At 37.4% G+C, this 19,619-nt stretch overlaps 1 protein-coding gene across 4 annotated transcripts in view; it reads left to right on the top strand.

Annotated features, from left to right (window-relative positions):
• Positions 1-19,619, top strand: part of LOC114468808 (shisa family member 6) — a 102,957-nt gene that overhangs the window by 70,202 nt on the left and 13,136 nt on the right. For 3 of the 4 annotated variants that reach the window (XM_028455901.1, XM_028455900.1, XM_028455899.1), the window contains exons 6-7: positions 16,804-16,866; positions 17,646-17,666. In XM_028455901.1, the coding sequence (XP_028311702.1) occupies positions 16,804-16,866; positions 17,646-17,666 (84 nt within the window). The remainder of the gene's footprint in view (positions 1-16,803; positions 16,867-17,645; positions 17,667-19,619) is intronic. The other variant, XM_028455902.1, reaches the window with a different exon arrangement.

Here is a 19,619-nt window from a genome sequence, read left to right as displayed (position 1 = left end):
TGAGCGAGGCCGAAGCGACGCAGGCTGGAAAAAAAAAAAAAACACATCACCTTCTGCCTTATTTTTCTTCCAATCAAGCCCGTGTGTAACTTTCCTGGTGACATTTCTAATGTGATCTCCTGCTACAGAGCACAACATTTGGTGGAGTGTAGAAAGAATATTAAATAACTTGAGAAATCGTCCTAAAGTTGAACATCCTGCTGCTTCTGTGAGCGTTTATTAGTGTTACCTAATCAATCCCCTGCAGACGCTCTGATTTATGGCTCATGTATTTTGTGTCTGTTTGTGAGACGTTCACGTGGGTTGTTTTCAGTCACTGTCGGTTTTTATTTCTCCTGCTCCAAATCTCCGCATCCATTGCAGTCGAGCGACGGCCAGCAGGAGGTTTGGACCTCAGTGAACATCCACTGATGGCGTGTCACGCCCAAAATGAACACAATGCAGCAGCGAGCCGCTGTGAGGACTGTGTCGCGGGTTCATGAAGAACAAGATAGTAAAAAACTCTTTTGAGGAACTGAATCAGTGGCCTGCCTCTCTAGTATATTAAAAAACAGTTCAATGGAGCATCGACAGCCAAAACTGAAAGTCCGAGGCACTCTTGAGTTGTAAAACATGGATGTTTTAATCCCCGTTTTTGGCCAGGTCACTGATTCCCTTCTTCAAAAGACATTTCTGTCCACGTTTCACCCACCCCTGCTCTACTAAATTACTCTTTTACTTCATCTCTCATCTTTTCCATTATTCCGCCATCACTGCTTTGATTTTTAGAGACTTGATGCAATGAACGTAAACGTAAACAGACATTGTATGCGTATGTTATGCGTTCACATTAGATAACGTGGAAATATTGAGTTGATGCACGGTGGGCACACTAGTCATACTCAACCGCCCCATGATGCATTGCAAGCAGAATGTAAAATGGTCCTGGGACTAGCTTCGAGCCTAAAATCAAACGTCCTCTTTTCAAAACAAAAGCATTTCTTCTTGTCTTCCATTAGTTTAATGCTTTTGTAAAAAGGGCTCTTGTTTTGAAGTTAACCAGAAGTTTTGACCGGCGCACAATAGCAGGTTTCTGAAAATCACAGAAACGTCTGCATTGAAATGTGTTTCCATGAGTTTTATGGATCAACTGAGCACATGTTGATCTTCTACTTGGTCACTTTCTCACTTAAAATGTTTTCAGAACTTTCAAAGGTGAATCAACAGAGATATTTAGCCTCAGTGTGATTCAGGTTTTTTGTCGTCGTAAGTTCTAAATGCATTTGAGAAACTTATAAGTATACTTCAGTGGGTACGCTCTTCATCCTAACCATACTAATAGTATATTGTAGACAGTATATACTCATTGAGTTTTTAGTGTGTAGGACGGAGTATGTCATTTCAGGCTTAGTTTCTATCTTTTTAACATGGACTCTGGTTGGGTCGGTCTGGAAAAGTGTTTCTAGTAATGTAACAAATACACACAAATGTTAGTTGAGGGGGTTTGCTGAATTGGAAGCTGTCCTCTGGTACATGAATAAATATTGTTAAAAATGTGTAATGAACTCGTTCTCGACTTGTTGTGGAGCTGTGTGTCACATATGTAGAGGGCAGCTCTGAGCGGTGTCATGTTTATAGTTGGATGCAGAACAAGTGACTAGTATATAAAGTTATTCGGGAAACTCGCCTACGATCATTCTACATGTGTGCGCTGCGCATGTATTTGAATAGTGTCGGCAGGAACGGGATCAGACTTAAAGAATGATCGGCTTTATTAGGGTAAAGGGTCCTATTCGGTCGGCCTAGGGTCTGGTTGATGCTCTACTCTTACTTGTGTTCAGAGGAAGTGTCTCTGTACATGCCCTTATTTTGGTTCATTGCAAAACCACACCTCCATCTATTGGCCTGGCATGATTACTACATGGTTTTTTTATGTTTCCTGTGGTCTCATGTAAACAGAGATTGTTTTGAAATGTGAATGCTGAACTTTCTGGAACCAAAAGCGGAAACAAAAGCTAAATGTTGTTGTTTCTGCAGAAAGACCTTCGACGTGACTCATCACGTTCATCACGTGTGTTTGTGTTTAAACGAGTCGACAAAGAGCCTTTGGACTTGGTCTGATCCCCTGGGTTTAAAATGCAACATAAAAGCTTTCGTCTTCTCTCTGCTGTTCATCGGCGACTCCTCTGTGATGTTCCCGGGTCCAGAAAATGTCTCTCATCCCTCCGAGGTCTTCCTCACCTGTAGCTTTCCTTCTTTTTGCTTTGCAGCATGGGATCACACATCACCTCACCTATTCTGGCCTTATCTGTTCGCTGACCCTTTCCTTTTGTAGCGTACAGACGGCTCTTCAAAAGCTCAAATACAAAGCCAAACAATCGCCTCTCTGTTTCAGACACTTTGCTCCTCTCACTCCTTCCTTTCATTTCATCTCCTCCACTTCTGCCGTCCTTTATCTGATTGCAGACTTTTGGATTTCGATACAAAAAGTTTTTGATCTTGTGAAAGATCTCAAAAAACTTTCTCATCTTTCACCATCAACGTTCATCTTTGGTTTGTTTTAGTGTCCAATCTGTGTCCACCTGTAAGTATTCAACTCATACATTTCAGCCTAGTTTTTATGGACTTCACTTTAACAAAGGTATAAAACTGGACTCAAACTAAATTAAAACACTATAAATAAAATACAGGATGTTTTTATTGGAGTATTATTGCTGGAAAGAACAAAGAGTTTAAGTTTTTTAGTCATTTCTTCCAACAAGGAGGAAATATTTTCACTGGCATCTGTTTTTGTTTGTTTGTTTGACTGTTAGCAGGTTTATATCAAACGTTTTTTGACAAAATGGAAGATTCTGGTAAATGTTGGAGGCGATCCTAATCAATATATTGATTCTGGATCATTTAAAAAAAATTGTAAAATCTCTACCTTTCATTAGCAAAATAGAAAAAAAATCATATTTCAATTGTTGATTGACTAATCCTTATGAATCCTTAGATCAGATCAGAATGAGTGCACTTGTGTAATTTGTGTTTTGTCATCGTTTTCTATATTTCTGTTACTTTTGAGTAATTTTCTATTTTCATTTGTTATCCTTTTTGCACATTTTTGTGGTTCATTTTTTCTGCTAATTTTGATTTTTTTTTTTTTTTTTTTGTCATTTTGTGTGTTTATTTTATTCAATTTTGTGCATTTAATTTGGGACGCTAGTTGCTCATGCCTGCCCTAACCCATATAATAAATAATAATAAACAGCTCTAAACTATGCCAACTCATATGCTAGTTTGAGACTACAGCCTTCCTATTGGTTGGTTAAGGCCAGGCCACTCCCCTTTTTCAGTTTACCCACTTATAATCAGATGTTTTGAGTCCAAACCAAACTGTGCGTGAAATGCAGCGATCATTAAAAACTAAAAAAGTGGATGCAGCGTTGAAACAGGTCATCTTCAACCTGCTCAACGGCGCCACCTCTGGTCTTATGTTTGATATATGCACATGTTGTTGAGGGCCGACTTACAGATCTGACATTTGGAGCTCGTTCAAAGGTCACAATGAGTGAAACCTCGTCAGCGTGTCAGGAATATGACACGGCCGTCTTTTATTAACCTGAAGTCACACATTTGGGATGCAAACCAAGCTCCAAATGCAGTGTTTTTCAACCGTGGGGTCACCTAGTATTCAAATGGGGTCACCTGAAATGTCTCGTAATTTAAAAAAGACCAAAAAAAAACTTGATTAACGTGTATATATATATTTTTTTTAATGATTAATCTGATCAAAAACTGAGTCTAGAAAGAAAGTTAAAAGTCTCCAGGGTCGCAATAAATGTACAATATTAAAAAGGGGGTCACAACACAAAAAATGTTGGGAACCGCTGTCCTAATGATTGAAGCCTAACGTGACTGCAGGGCGACGCTGATGAGAATCCGTTAAAAGGTGAAAGCGCAGCAGGAAGACGTAGATTTGATTAGATCACTGAATTATGAGCAAACAATCAAGACGTCGCTGCTGCGGCTTGTTTTGAAAAAAAACACACACTTTGTGGCGTCTGTTGACAAAAGGTCCTCGTGTTTGGCAGCCAGTCGGGCTCGTCTTGACATTTTCCAAAGTCCCAGTGCGCCTTGACTTTAACGGGTGGTGGCATTATCACTCCGCAGCTCATCTGAGATGCTGAGAGTCCGTCGACGGTGTGAATGACGGCGCCGAATCAATTAACCCCGTAGCCATTCCGGCTCTGTGCTGCGTTCAGGGACCAGAGCGGACGCTGGAGTGACTGGACTCGTCACATGATTTAACTTTTAATAAACACCTTTTCATGCCACCATCTTCTCTCTGTGTGTGTTTCACTGATTGTCATCAATTGTTCTGTTGAGTGGGTTCATTAAAGCAGCTTTAAACCATGGCTTAAAATATTAAGGATTGATTAGGACGAGAAGGAGCTCAGGGAGGAAGTGGAGAATCACATTTATATGTAAATAGATGTGATTGTCTGTGTGATGATGACACACTGATAACGAAAAGGGCGTCAATGCTGTGAGAGAGGCAGAAGTGTGAAGGAGACGAAGAAACTGTAAAATAACACCGAGTTAATGCTTCCTGACAAGCAGGAGTGGAGAAGAATTTGGTTTACCAACGTTTTCTCATATATCTCACAATTAAAGGTAAAGGTATCAAAAAGTTGCTTTTATTAGTAGCGCCGCCTTGTGGACAGCAAGACTAATCCAAGACTAATCCAGTTTTACAGGCAGACGTTGCAGTAGTTTTAGTCCTTATTTCATTTTCACTTTGTATTTTTAAATTCAGTTAGTTTTTGGAGCAGATTTTAGAGTTTTTAATAGCTTTTATTTTTTGGTGGGGAAAATGCATAGTTTTAGTTTAGCATTTATTGGTTTGTTTAAATCTGAATATTTGTCAGGTGCAACTCTCAAAAAAATGTACCATTTTTAAAAATGTATCCCAAATAGGACTGCCAGGACTTGCTCCCAACTTGTTGTAAAAGCGATTACTAGAGCTGATGTGGGTAGAATGTCAACACGTGACGTCACAGACCAGCAGAGCCGATAAAAACAGATCAACCTATATAAAAATACATTCACGACGACGTAAACCAAGGATGTTATGGCCACACTTTTTTTGTTTTGGTTTTTCAGTTAACAAAAATTTAGTTTTTTCTGGTCTAGTTTTAGTTTTTTCCATTTGTTTTAGTTAAAGATGCAGTATGTAATCTATAACCACCTTTGAGCATATTGTAATCCAAAGTGTTTTACTTCTTCTCTTGGCTCTATGTACGTAAAGCACAATGGATACACGGCAAAGCAAGCGGAAAAAGGAAGACCGACGTGGAGAAGCAACAGAACATACTCGGGTGGAACGTTTCAGTCTAAAAACACCAGAAAACTCTCCAATAACACAAGATAAATTCTCTACATTTGTCACTAGTCTCTATTGAGAAAAAAGTCGCTAAGAGCTCCATGGTTGTGCGCGCACACGATGACACCGGCAAGGGACGATATGTTGCATACCAAAAGTCTCACGATTCTACATACTGCAGCTTTAACTATATTAACTCTTGTCACTAACGATCAACTCAAAAACAACATTAGCATTATCTCATTGATGATATATAGTCATTAAACCCTTGATAATGCTCTATTGCAGTGGTTCTTGAACTTTTTGCAAAAATATAATAAACTTTTTCACATTGTCATTATGAGGTATTTTGTGTAGAATTTTGAGGGGAATATTTAATATGATTTGGAATAAGGCTGTAACATAACAAAATGTGAAAAAAGTGAAATACTTTCTGGATACACTGTAGGTCATTGTGTAATATGTGGCAATGCATGGAGGCTCCTGACTACTGGTCTATTTATATTCTGGTTTCCAATTTTTGTCATGCTGTTTTTAATTTCTATTCACATACACCCTGTGACGATTTGCATACCCCTGGGGGTACCCATACCCCACTTTTGGTTGACTATGATGTAAACTACTGCTTTTACCCTGTATCAAACAAACCCGAAACATAAAATCCAATATTGGATTATCTTTCAGCGTCCCTGCTCTGATGCGCCGTCTGTTTAACGGATGGTGAGTTTTTCTTATTTCTAAGTCCGAAGGTCAGCCTGAGCAGAGGAACCGAGGCGCTCGGCTCGCTCTTAACTGGAGAACGTGTGTCAGGGTTGGACGATACAGAGACACACAATCCTCTAATCAATAGAGAGGAAACGACGATCCTCTGCCTCCAGGGAACCGTGGGAAGACTGTGTAATTCTGAAACAGTCGCCTCGGTCGCCCTTTTGTTCAGAAAGGAGGAGAGAGAGAAAAACTGACTGGAGCTAGTGTATGATGTCACCAAATCACCTGCATGGGAAACAATCCTACTTTTCACTTCATGTTTAAAGTCAACGTGTTGAATTTAACACTATTATGGGTTAAACTAGGGTTTCTCAAATAGAGGTACGTGTACCCTAGGAGTACGCAATGGCAATACAGGGGATGGAGAGAAAGTGGAAATCTAACAGATAAAGTGTCAGTCTCTGTCCCACCTCACATGGCAGATGACAGGAAATGATAAAAACTATAGAAATAAATCTATCCAAGAGCCACTAAATCAGTGTTTTTCAACCTTGGGGTTGGGAGCCCATGTGGGGACGCCTGAAATTTCAGAAAAATTCAAATAGATTTTTGTAAATGTAAAATTATTAAAACACACAATCTGTATTTCTACATGTAAACTTTGTGAAATATGAATCTAGGTCAACTAAAATGCAGTCTACATATATATATATATATATATATATATATATATATATATATGAGCACAAACGTGATCAAAAACTATTTCTTGAAAATAATGTCTTTGGGGTGACCGAAAGTGTGGTCACAATCCATATAAGGTTGGGAACCATTGAACTAAATACTGTTTCTTTCCACTTATTTACAAATTAAGATTCTTTAAAATGTGTGTTATCACTCATTCCTTCCATCATTATACTCTATAGTTGTTTTTAAGTAGTTTTCTGAGCAAACTGTTGTAGTCGGACACAGGGGGTACTAGGGTTCAGAAATAAGAGAGAGGTGTACTTGAGCCTAAAAAGTTTGAGAACCACTGGGTTAAACAATACACTTTTTTTAGTTACAATTTAATACAATTTCTAGTGTAAAAGAGTAACTTTAATCCATTTTGTATGTATAGGCTACACTATGCAATGAAATTGACCCTTTTTTTTTTAATCCAATTTACAGATGTTCATGCTTATCAGCCATTTGATTTGATCAATTTAAGACACTTTTTGTTTTGTTCTAAACCAGTGGTTGGGGACCAGTATTGTTCCATAGACCATTCTGTCTCTATAGACTCCTTAAAGCCTCACTCTGAATGTTTTTGGTGTTGAATTAACACTGGATTAATAACACTGGTCATTGTTTTTCAGTCTCAAATTTAGAGAGTAGGTTGTGGGTCGGGACCCAAGACTTTTGTAAAATTAGATATTGTGCGTTTATTTTGAAGGACATGTATTTATGTAGTTATTCTTGCTTCTTATAAACTTTAACAGAAAGTTAACGCCTATATTCGTTGTTCAGAGATACATTTTTTTTAATGTGTTTACAATGATGATAATATTGACTTTTTCTCTTTAAAACTGCATTTTATTTAATTTGTTTTTAATTTTGTGGAGTGAATTATCTTGAAAAAATGAATTTTTCTTAACAAAAACCAACAAAATCTTGTCCACATTGATATGATGTTACATGTATTGTTTCTAACTGCAGCAGATTTTCATTGTAGTGAAAAATGTTTCCTGTGTAGAGGTTACTGCTTGTGTTTAAGGGTGAAATCTGAAACCCAATGGGTTTAGAGCCACTGTTATAGAGGCGCTGACTGACTGCACTGGATTAAAGTGTGAACATAAACTAACTGCTTTCTTACAAAGAAATGAGCTTTATGGAGACTTTTTAAATTCCAAAAAGCAGCCGAGCTTGGCATCGAATATCAAAGTCATTAACAGATTTTTGGCTCTAATTTTCTGCTTTGTGGTGTCCAGACAAGGGCTGCCTTCCATCTGCCTGATAGAAATGTAATTACAGACAACACCAAGCGTGTTTATTGGAAATAACTCAGCGGGTAATTCGTTTGTGAAATTCTGTGTTTACATTTTTCTTTAAAGCAGACGAGTCGAAAAGTGTTTAATTTGTTTTCTGTCATCAAACTTTTGGGCTGTTTTAAGCAAGCTGTGCGACAAAGGAGGTCCTGCGTCCCGTCCCCTTTATTTCACAGCAAGGATAACGGCAGCTTTGTGTGATGTTACTTCTGACATGTCGATGAAGACATCAGATAAATCTGTGCTTATCCTTGTTAGTAAAGCACGGACTCGTTGGAGCTTCAAGGGACGCTGTCGGAGCGAAGGTGAGTGTAACGCGTGTTTACAGCATTAAAAGAATATAAAGAAGTGAAAATGAGAACATGATGAAATTCATCCTTTTATTAATTCACTGATTAAAGTGAAATGTTAGTTTATCAGTGTATATCAAACTGGTAGCAGAAGTATGTTTAAAAACAACAGAAACATGCGCATATTGCTGCCCCCTACAGGAAAGCAGAGGTACTACTGGCACCCTAATTCAATTTGTATATGTTTTTCTTTCTATCAGATCAACAACAATGTAAATATAGACAGAATAAATGCCGGTCAAAATAATATATAAATTAATTCTAACATGTTATTTTTAGTTAAACAAACATAATTTATAAACCACACACATTTGTATTGTACATTGGAATACAATAAGGCTGTGCAATAAAACAATGATACATATCATGATAGAAATGTGATCACTGAACTCCGTTAGAAACAAAATCTGGAAAAGTAATTATCTATTTGTATTTCATTCCACATTTCAGTATGTCTTAAAGCCTGAGAAGGTCAAACAGTTTTCCAGCAGTGAAACCATGTTGAAATGCTATTGAGATGTTTGTATATATATACATATATATATTTTTATTTTTTTCTGCTGCTTTGATTTTAACATGTTACTATTAATTTCATGTCACAGATGTTAGTTCTGCCTCAGGTGTGTAGTTTAAATTTTCAGTGAAATGGTCTGAAACTTATGAGACTTTAGGTTGGTTCTTCTTCTGTTGCACAATTCTTCTTCACAATGTAAATGATGAAGCGACACTGCCCCCAGCAGTTCATGTATGGTACTGCAGCAAAAATGAAGCAGAAAGCGACCGCCGGCCTGATTTTATCATGATTTTACAACAATAAATGACGCGTTGACACAAATTTTTGGAGTCACTATGACCAATTATGTTACTAATAATTTTTGCATGAAGGTATTTTTTTACACACAAGTGCACACAAACACGCCCAACAAGAATCTAAAATTACTCGGGGTGTGCCAAAATATTGATATGATATATCATGATATTTCGTCTTGCGGTACGTTATCGATACACTCCTGCATAATGTCGATTTTTTAAAATTTTATTTTTTCCTTTTTACACAAGTTAAATCCTGAAAACAAGTTAAATGTTCTCAGGTTTACAAAGAAGAAATTGACATTAGTATTAGCAATGAAATGTATATGCAGGTTTAAGTTAAACTTTACACATGGTGGTAAGTATAAAATGTATATAAAATGTGTGCCCAGGTTTTCAGTTGTTTATGTTATATATAAATATATTATTTATAAAACAAGTTCATTCTGCGTGTTAAGCAGCGCTGATATGTGTCCATGTTTACAGAGAAGTTGATACTAGCACTGAAATGAGTATTTTCTGCACTCATTTTGTTTTTAAATGATTTAAAGTTCATTTGCACAAACATCATGAACAATATTTTGATGAAGCATTATTTTCTATCAGTCCTCCCTTAAAGGACATGTGACTAGTTGTGGTCAGTGTGTGTTTTACTGTCATTCATGTGAAATGGATTCAGTGCAGTCAATAAATTCTGAATTTCTTCAGTGACACAGATATCGTAAAGTATCGTGGATGAAATTTCCCACGATATACAGTATCTATTATGGCAGAATTTCTGTTATCGTGGGCAAAAATACTGCGATATATATTTCTTCTCTGGCTCAGTTTCTCTTGACCACGTGTGTCCAACGTGCTCCTCCGCCCTCTGCAGCGGGCATCTGGACATCCACTCCCCCAGAGGGAGGCGTTTAAAATAGTTCTGGGTCACAGTGGGATCCCCTCGCTCTGCCTGCTGCCACCTGGAAACTTTCCATTAGTATCTGAGACTGAGTTACTACGGAGGGAAACTGTGTAACCCTCACAGACACTTAAGTTATCACCGCTTCAGGAGGGAAGAGAAAGTTAGAAAGAAACACCAGATGAAGTTGGTTTCAAAAAGCTTTTACTAATACTACAAAGTCTAATATTAATAACGGGAGTATTAGACAGAAATCACAGATGCATTGATATGTCTTTAAAAGATTGCACTTCTTGTAGTGTTGACCTATGGCAGCATGTACAAAGTAGAAAAAACACAGTAAGAATGAAGTAAAAACACTTATTTGCATCCGTCTACAGGACTCCACATCCCACAATGCAATGCACCTATAACTTTTCCAACAACCTCAATAAGAGTGTTTTTACAGTGGATATACAGTAAAAACTTATTTGAGCAGCATTTCTTATTTTACATCTTTTTTTTCAAGTGAATAATCCCTGATTTATTGATCTGAGGTCAACACTGATTTAAACAAAAAAAAAGATTTGTCATTAACAAAAAAAAATCTCTTCAAAGTTCACTTGAAATGAAAAAAATATTTTCAATAAAAAAAAGTGTTAAAAACGCAATTTTTGGGGGCAAAATATTTTTTTGAGTTCAATATTTTTTTGATACAATTTCTTTTCTTTTACATTTTTTGATTGAATAATACAGAAATTATAACTTCAATCAAAGGAAAAAAAAAGTGTTCCAATGTAATTATTTGGGGCTCAAATTTTGTTTTTTTTGGTTTAAAAGTTGTTTTTTTTATTAATAAAAAAACACAAATCTACTTCCATCAGCTTGAAAAGCCTCGAAAGCACAAACGGCACACTCAACTGCTGTTTCCAAGTGGTTTTTGATCCACTTTCTTTCTTTTGGCAAAACGAGACATTTCCTGACTGTGTGTGTAAAACAGCCATCTGTGTTGACAGGAGGCTGTAGCTTTCTGCGTTCTCTCTGTAATTCATGACGCAGACTGGAAATGTGAAGGACAATGATGTGAACAGGCTGACGGGGAGAAAGAGTGGAACACAAATACTATGTGACATTACAATAAAATAAAAAAGCAAACAAACATTGAGAGAAATGGAAACTAAAAGAGGAATTTACTATAATAATAAAAAAATAAAATAAACTATGATGTTGAATGTTTCCTAAAGTTAGTGATAGTCAATCAACACCTTCATTAAACTATGCACAGAAACTGAACAGGACACACTATAAAATGTAATTAACTGTTTATGTCATGTGCTTTATTATATTTATTGTATATTATTAGTGTTTTTCTCTCTGCATTGGGTATATTTCATATTTTGCTTTTACTTTTTTTTATTTTTTGCTACTGTATCGAGTGTATTTTCTCACTGTGGGGATTATTAAAGTGTAATCTATTAATAAAAGCTGCAACCTTAGCACAGAGATGTGTTCAAGTGCACACCGATGGGGTCGGAAAAGTGATCAACCTACAGATAATGAGATAATAAGGCTTTTCTGAGTAGAAGTTTGTCTAATCTTACACACCATCGTTGCTAAATGAAGCTCCTGATTATTTATTTTAAATTTGCTCCAAGTTGGTTTCCTTAAATGAATGTTGGTTTGGTGGCGTTAACCTTTACCGTGATTATTCTCAGAGGTGAAAGTAATGGATTACAAGTACACACGGTATTGTGATTGTACTGTAATTTATGGGTACCTGTACTTTTTTGACTCTATTTATAAATCTGTAATTTTACATGTACTTATGTACATTTTAAAAGAAGTAAATTAATTTGTTACATTTCTACAGCCATATTTTTGTTTTAAAATGATCAACGGACATTGTGAACCAACAAAAAAATGAAATGACCAGACAACAATCAAATGTATCACATTATTGCTGACCAATCAGATTAAACGTAATGTACGGCGCCAAAAACAGCATTGAATGAAGGATATTTTCTCATTTTTAGAGTTCAGAAATATAGTTTTACTTAGAGCCTGAACTGTATTTATTTTGAATTCAATTAATTATTTTATATTTTTTCAAAAAAAAAAAAAAAAAACAGAATCGTTCTTTTAGACAAAAAAAAAATAGCGGCTTTGACTTTAGTCATCAATATTTTTGCACTGTGGTCTACATTTAGTGAATAGTTTTGCACTGTGGTCTACATTTTGTGAGTATTTTTGCATTGTGGTCTACATTTTGTAATTATTTTTGCACTGTGGTCTATATTTTGTGATTATTTTTGCATTGTGGTCTACATTTTGTAATTATTTTTGCACTGTGGTCTATATTTTGTGATTATTTTTGGACTGTGGTCTACATTTTGTGATTATTCTTGGACTGTGGTCTATATTTAGTGAATAGTTTTGCATTGTGGTCTACATTTTGTGAGTATTTTTGCATTGTGGTCTACATTTTGTGAATACGTAGTTTTGCATTGTGGTCTACATTTTGTGAATAGTTTTGCACTGTGGTCTATATTTTGTGAGTATTTTTGCATTGTGGTCTACATTTTGTGATTATTTTTGGACTGTGGTCTATATTTACTGAATAGTTTTGCATTGTGGTCTACATTTTGTGATTATTTTTGGACTGTGGTCTATATTTAGTGAATAGTTTTGCATTGTGGTCTACATTTTGAGAGTATTTTTGCATTGTGGTCTACATTTTGTGAATACGTAGTTTTGCATTGTGGTCTACATTTTGTGAATAGTTTTGCATCGTGGTCTACATTTTGAACGTAATGATGCATCTTGATTGTGTGTAACGCTGGTCAGAGGCAGAAGGTGTGAGGTTAGAACATAAAAAGTCACTTCCCCGTCTCCGTAGAGACGTGTGTGACGCTCTCCTTCTGTCCGTGTGACAGGTTGTTTTTAACATCCATGTTTCTTTCCAGTCTGACCTTGAACCACTGCAGCTCAGATGTCATTGTTCACACTGAGAACGGCAGAGAAACATGTTCCTGTCTCGCACCATTAATCTTTTGTTATATCCTGTATTACAAAGTTCAAACTGTAACGTATTTCAACTGCATACAGTGATATTAAGTTCAGTCTTGAACAGCTTTTATGTTCAGTTATTTCCGGAACATTATTTTTGTTCTCTGTGATTTTGTTATGAGGTAATAAAGCACCTTTATTAATGCCACAGGCCAGGGGTGGACTGGGACAAAAAGTCTACCATGGCATTTTGTGTCTAGACCGGCCCACCACATTATCAGAGACACTCAACATGTGGATATTTGTCTTAATTTTAATTATTATTACCCCAGAAAACCTTAAAAAGAATATTTTAATCCCTTTTTACCAATTTCTTTTGGTCATTTTGCAACGTTTTTTGTCCCATTTTTGCTCCTTTTGTTACGTTTTGCCAGTAAATATCCCTTTTTTCCTCATTTTTGTCCATTTTTACAAGTTTTTTTTTTACTTTTTTATCCCATTTTTGTCCTTTTTTTTAAATTTTTTGGGCCACTTTTAAACCAGATAAGCTAACTTTTGCCCAAAAAATACCACTTGTTTCCTTTTTTCCTACATTTTACCTCTTTTTCTTCCACGTGTTTGCCATTTTTCACTATTGTTTGCCACATTCTGCCCCTTTAAGCTACCCTTTGTCCTTACATACCACCTGGTTCTTCTTCATTTGCCCATTTTTTGGCCATCTTGATGCTTTTGGCCCATTTTAGTCACTTTTCACGCTTTTCTTGACACTTTTTTCCACATTTGGACCATTTTTGGTTACTTGTTTTTATGTAGAAATGAGTAGCGGACCGAACTGACCCACTTTGGGTCAACGGCCCACCGGGGCGACGCCCGGTACACCAGATGGCCAGTCCACTCAGTCATTTCTAATCTGAACTACTTCTATCACAGGAGGGGCCATAAATATGTGATTGTATCTGATCTGAGGTTTGAATTATTAACATTCATGTCAGCATTTAGAATGATGACCAATGTGAGCATTACCACAGGAAATAACAGTTTGTGTATTTTATTGTTATCCTTTTGTGTGTTTTTGTTATTTTGTGTATTTTTTTATGTTTTTTAAATAATTTTGTGTTTTGTGTGTTTTTGTTGAAGTTTTCTATTTTTCTGTCACTTTTGAGTTTTTTTAATATTATCAGTTTTTGGAGTCATTTTGTGTGACTAAGTCATTTTTGTGTTTTTTTTTTTGTCTTTTTGTATCTGTCGATTTCACATGTTATTTTAGAGTCATTTTCTGTATTTTGATGCTTGCTGTTTCCGGCATTTTTTTTATTTCTTTGTATTTTTGTTTTGCGTTTTTGTCAGCCTATTTTTTCTGTTTTTACAGTCGTCTTCTCAATTTTTTAAATAATTTTGTGTGACTTTTTTTTTGTGTTTTTGTTGTTTTATGTTTTTGTTTGATTTTGTATGTCTTATGGAGTCGTTTTGTGTATTTTTTTATAAATTTTGTGCATTTTGTTGTTTTTTGTGTTTTTGTTGAAGTTTTCTATTTTTCTGTGTTACTTTTGATTATTTTTATATTAGTCCTATCAGTTTTTGAGTCATTTTTGTGTTTGTGTTGGAAAACACTCATTTAAATATAAAGCTCTGTTTGATTGGAGAATACTCTATCTTCTCTGCTCTTGTACACCATCTCCAGAGCTCGTCAGTGTTTTTGATTATAGGTTCTGTATGTATGTATATGTGTATTGTTTCTATTTGTGTGTATAGATATATACAATATGTATAAATATAATATGATGAACTGCAGTCAAGTGTGTGTGTGTTGTTTTGTTTTTCCTTATGTATTTTGTAATAATTCATTGTCTGTTTTGCTGTATTTGTCATTTGATGCAATCTTGAGGACCATCTAAAAAATGAGATGATTATTCTTATGGGGAAATTTTTGTTTTGTTTTTTCTGTCACTTATTCATGTTTTTTTGGAGTCATTTTTCTGTCTGTATTTTGGTGGTGGTTGTTTCCTGTGGGTTTTTTTTTCTGTCAGTTATTGTTTCTAATATTTTTATTGCCTCCTGATCAGTTTGACATTTTGTGACTAATTTGGTGCTTTTTGTTATCACTTTGTATATTTTTCAACGTGGTGAGTTCAAAGCCATTTAAAGTGCACCAACAAACTGTTCCTAGTCATCACAGCAGTGTTTTTACCGTTCTTAGTGCTTGTACTGAATGATAGATGAGCGCATTTAAATGCAAATGTGGCAAAGCTCTCTCTTCTTTTGTGACAAAGTTCACTCTGTGCAGGAAAAACAGGTGTAATTGAATAAAGGCAATGTTTCCCCTCTGCTCAGTCACTGAGGACTCCCCTCAAACACACGACATCATTATAGAAACGCTCACTGATTGGCTCACGTCGAAGATGGATGGTGGCGTGAATCTGCCGCGCTCGTACATGTGGCGTCATCAATCATTTTGGGGCGAAATTCAGTCAATTTGAGGAAACGCACAAAACACTATCTAGGGACACACAAACACATCACACAGAGTGGATGGGGAAGCTTTAAAGTGTACGTTCAACATGTGCCAACCTGTTGTTTCCTGCTTACGTCCAGAATCTATTACAGAGTTACTAAAAAGCACAAAAAATGTGATTGTGTTTGATCCCAACTTCACGTTATCAACATCAATGTCAGAATTCAGAAAAATGACCTGAGCAACATTAATACAGTCAAGGAAAAAGAAAGGTTTGTTTCTGTCAATTTATGTGGTTTTCAGCCATTTTGTCTGATTTTTGTGGTCGTTTTTTGAGCTTTTTTTGTGGTATTTTTTTTTCCATCTGATTTAATAACTAGAACTGCAAGCGGTTATGAAAGGGGACCGAAGCCTTTCCGCGCGTCTCGGCCCCCAGGTTTTGCAGAGTCCGTGGAAGTATGTCATGAAGGATGAAGGGCCTGGGGCGAGCGTCAGGACACAGGCCAACGTGTCTAGAAAACGCCGATAGCAGGCCGGGTAAAACCCGTAGTTTGTTGGGAAATCAGAGACTGGTTTGTCCAGGAAGGCAACATGTTGATTAGCAATAGCTAGCTCCGTAGTGTCCGACATTTTTAGCCATTCTTTCACACACTGCTTTTTTTTCCCCATCGGACTTCGGTGAACGGCTGCGGACCTTCTCCACCATCTTTTCCTACATGAAGAATGCACTTTACGGGTGTTATTCGGCCTTGATCGCCGCTATGAGATGAAGATGCGCTGCTCACGCTCTCGTTCAGGTTAACATCTGCGTAGTGTTATTAGGTCTGACCGACGAACATCCTCGATGCTGACTGGTTGAAAATCTAGCTCAACGGTCTCAATGCGCAGTCAGTTGAGTGCGCCAATAAATGAGACTTTTCTCATTAACTGCAGGATAATGCGTGGAGAACTTTTTGCTTGGATACCTTTTATTGAACATATTGAGCAAAATAAAAAGTAGTGCCTCGTTTGGTGGAACGAAGCTCACGTACAGCAACCTAGAGTCATTTAGTGTATTTTTGTGCATTTTTTTATTTGCTATTTCTTATAGGCATTTAATGTGTTTTGCCATTAAAAAAAAATTGATCTTGAGAGGATGTTTTACTTTGCTCTGCGTCGTTGCTGAGCTGCACTGATCGGGACATGTTCATTAATGGGCTTCTTGTTTGTTTTCTCTCTGATAGGAAACCACCACCACGAGTACCAGCACAGTCACCTGGACCTGACGGCACTCACGCCTAAACTGGGTAAGACATCACAGCTGTACGACCAGTAACGTACGACCAGTAGGTCATTATTCCCCAAGAAAACATGCCTTTTGGAGGGATTTCTATTGTTACTGATCTTAAAGCCAGAGGTGAAAGTAACAAATTTACTCACGTTACTGTAACTGAGTTGATGTTATTGGTACTTCAAGTAAAATCAGTAAAACTTTTGTTTTAAATAGATGACTGTGGAAAATAAATTAAGTTCCAATTGTGCAAGATTTTGTCTCTAATACATGAGATGTTTACTGTGTGCAAGGAAATCGTGGCAAGATGTATTACCAAAAATAAATATGGGGGGTGAAAGTAACTAGTAACTTTTACTTGAGTACTATTTAATTGAGCTACTTTTTACTTGTACTTCATTATTTTGCGTATGAATTGCAATTTCAATGAAGTAACAGTACTTCTATCAGTACACCTGTGCTTAAAGGGACACAAAAGCTAAACCGTGCATGTATCAGAGATGAAGAAAGCTGAGTACATACATTAGGTTTTTAACAATAATCGCAGCCATTGCCCTTAAACAGCTTAGCGATGCATTAATGTGATTCAAAAGTACTTCTACAACCAAATGAAACTCTTGAAACGGCCCTCGTGAACACGCAGAAAGCCTCTGGAGCTTCTGTCGTGCTGCGGTGCATAATTGTCTAAACATTGGTTTGAAAGGCAAAGGCAGCCTCTGGTTTGGAGGCTTTGCTTGGGCCATGCTGTGCACATTGATTGTTATTGATCCTTTCTTTCTCACTTGGATTTGTTAGCCCACAGACAAATGAGACACGGTAAGTAATACACATACACACGGTGCATATGTGTATTTATTCCATCCCCCCCACCCCACCAAACCACCCACCCACCCTCACTCTCACATGTTTCAGAGCAGTGAAACCTTTCCCTTCACACTGGGGGTCATTTTGTTTTTCTTTTATTTTGAAATGCCTTTTGCCGTCACAAAGCTTTTTCACTGCTGTTTTAAATTCCATGACCTTTTTCTGGTTCTTCTTCACACATTATTTTCCCTCCTTCACTCCACTTACCTGGATCTGTCAACACACACACACACACACACACAGTGTCCCTGGGTGTTGTTTAGCTTCATCCTTCATCTCCGCAGAAGTTGCTCTCGTCTTATTTTTAAACCTCCTTGAATCCCAGCTTCCTCCCTCCCCGCTGCGTCTCTCGACCCACAGCTCGACGTCCTAAATACTGACACCGCAGGATGTCCGAGGAGGGCAGGGAGCCAGGACAGTGTCATGGAGCTCACTGATCCCCAAAGTAAACTTCTGAAGGTGTGCTTTGGAAACAGCTGACAGAGGAAGTGTCCGTTAGACTCGCACTAGGCTGTAGCACAAATCTACTAACTTCACACTACAAGGTTAGCCGAGCGTGTGTTTGAACTTGACTTAGCACAGACGGTTCTGTACATACAGTCTGTCAGTCTCTGTCAGTACCTGGAAAAAAAGGTTTAAACAGTTTGAGATCCCAGCAGGTGTTACCCCTAATTCCCACTGGATGTGTATCTGCTGTGTAACAGCATTGGAGCTAATTTGTTTCCATTCTAGTCAATGTGTCAGTTTCCACTGCGTGCCTATGTGGTCCATCACAGCTGTGTAACGACTCTGTCATGCCGGAGCCCTCCGATACACAGACCTTCTATTTTTGACGAACGCCAGAGAAACGACGCATAAATTCAGCAAAAATCAACTTATTTGGGACAGGAAGTAGTGCACAGACAGAATAAAACATCCGGTTTATTTTGATTGATGGATTGATTGATTGATTGATTGAATGATCGATTCCTTTTATTCGATTTTTTATCCATTGGTAACCTAGATGTATTATTTTGCGTGTGTTAGCACATGTGCTAATTTACAACACCTGTCCACAGGAGGCTTTTAAAAAGGTTAAAAGTAACAGAAATAATAAGAAAGTAAGCAGGAAATGTGCAATGCACAAAACATTACAAAAAGAAAAGCAATATTCAAAGTTAAACAGTCATTAGTTATAGGGCAGAGGCAACACGGGCAAGTGAGAAACTAGTTAAAACTATTATCATGAACACTGTTGTTTTTGAGTCCATTGTTGAAAGCATTGTCACTAGTCTCTAGTTCTAGATTTGTGGGTGGCGACTAACACAGTTTTGCTCCTTTTACGGAGAGAGTACACTGACCAAAAGAAGTCCTGCATCTTGGGACAAGGTAGTCCCCACTGGTGGAGGCTCGTGTGGTCGCTTATTTTCAAATCAAAATACTCGGTGTATAAGGCGGATTGTATTTCCATCCATTTTCCGACCCGCTCGCTCCTTTTCTGAGTGGCGGGGGTCTGCTGGTGCCTATCTCCAGCTTTCTTCAGGCGCTAGGCGGGGCTACACCCTGGACAGGGCGGCAGCATTATTAACCTTATCCATGGTTGAATCGCAATATTCTCCACAAAAGCGAAGATCAAGCAGGTCAGGACTGAGTCAATTTCCTTCTGCTTGTCTCCAAGGACACACTGAACTGTTTTAATGGTTTTGTGGTTCTTTGTACTGACAACAACTCATTCAATCGCGTGATTGCACGTGAATTAGCAAGATCTACTGAGTCCTCGCCACAACCGATACGCATCATAGACGAAGGCGGTGGGGATTGACGGACGGCAGATTACGCAGCAGTTACACATCTGAGAAGTTACGGAGTAGTTACTCATCCAGTGGAAATCTGGTGTTATGTTTTAAAAGGGGACATATCATGGTT

This window comes from Gouania willdenowi, chromosome 8, assembly GCF_900634775.1.
Source record: "Gouania willdenowi chromosome 8, fGouWil2.1, whole genome shotgun sequence".
NCBI lineage: Eukaryota > Metazoa > Chordata > Actinopteri > Blenniiformes > Gobiesocidae > Gouania > Gouania willdenowi.
This window is presented reverse-complemented; position numbering and strand designations above follow the sequence as displayed.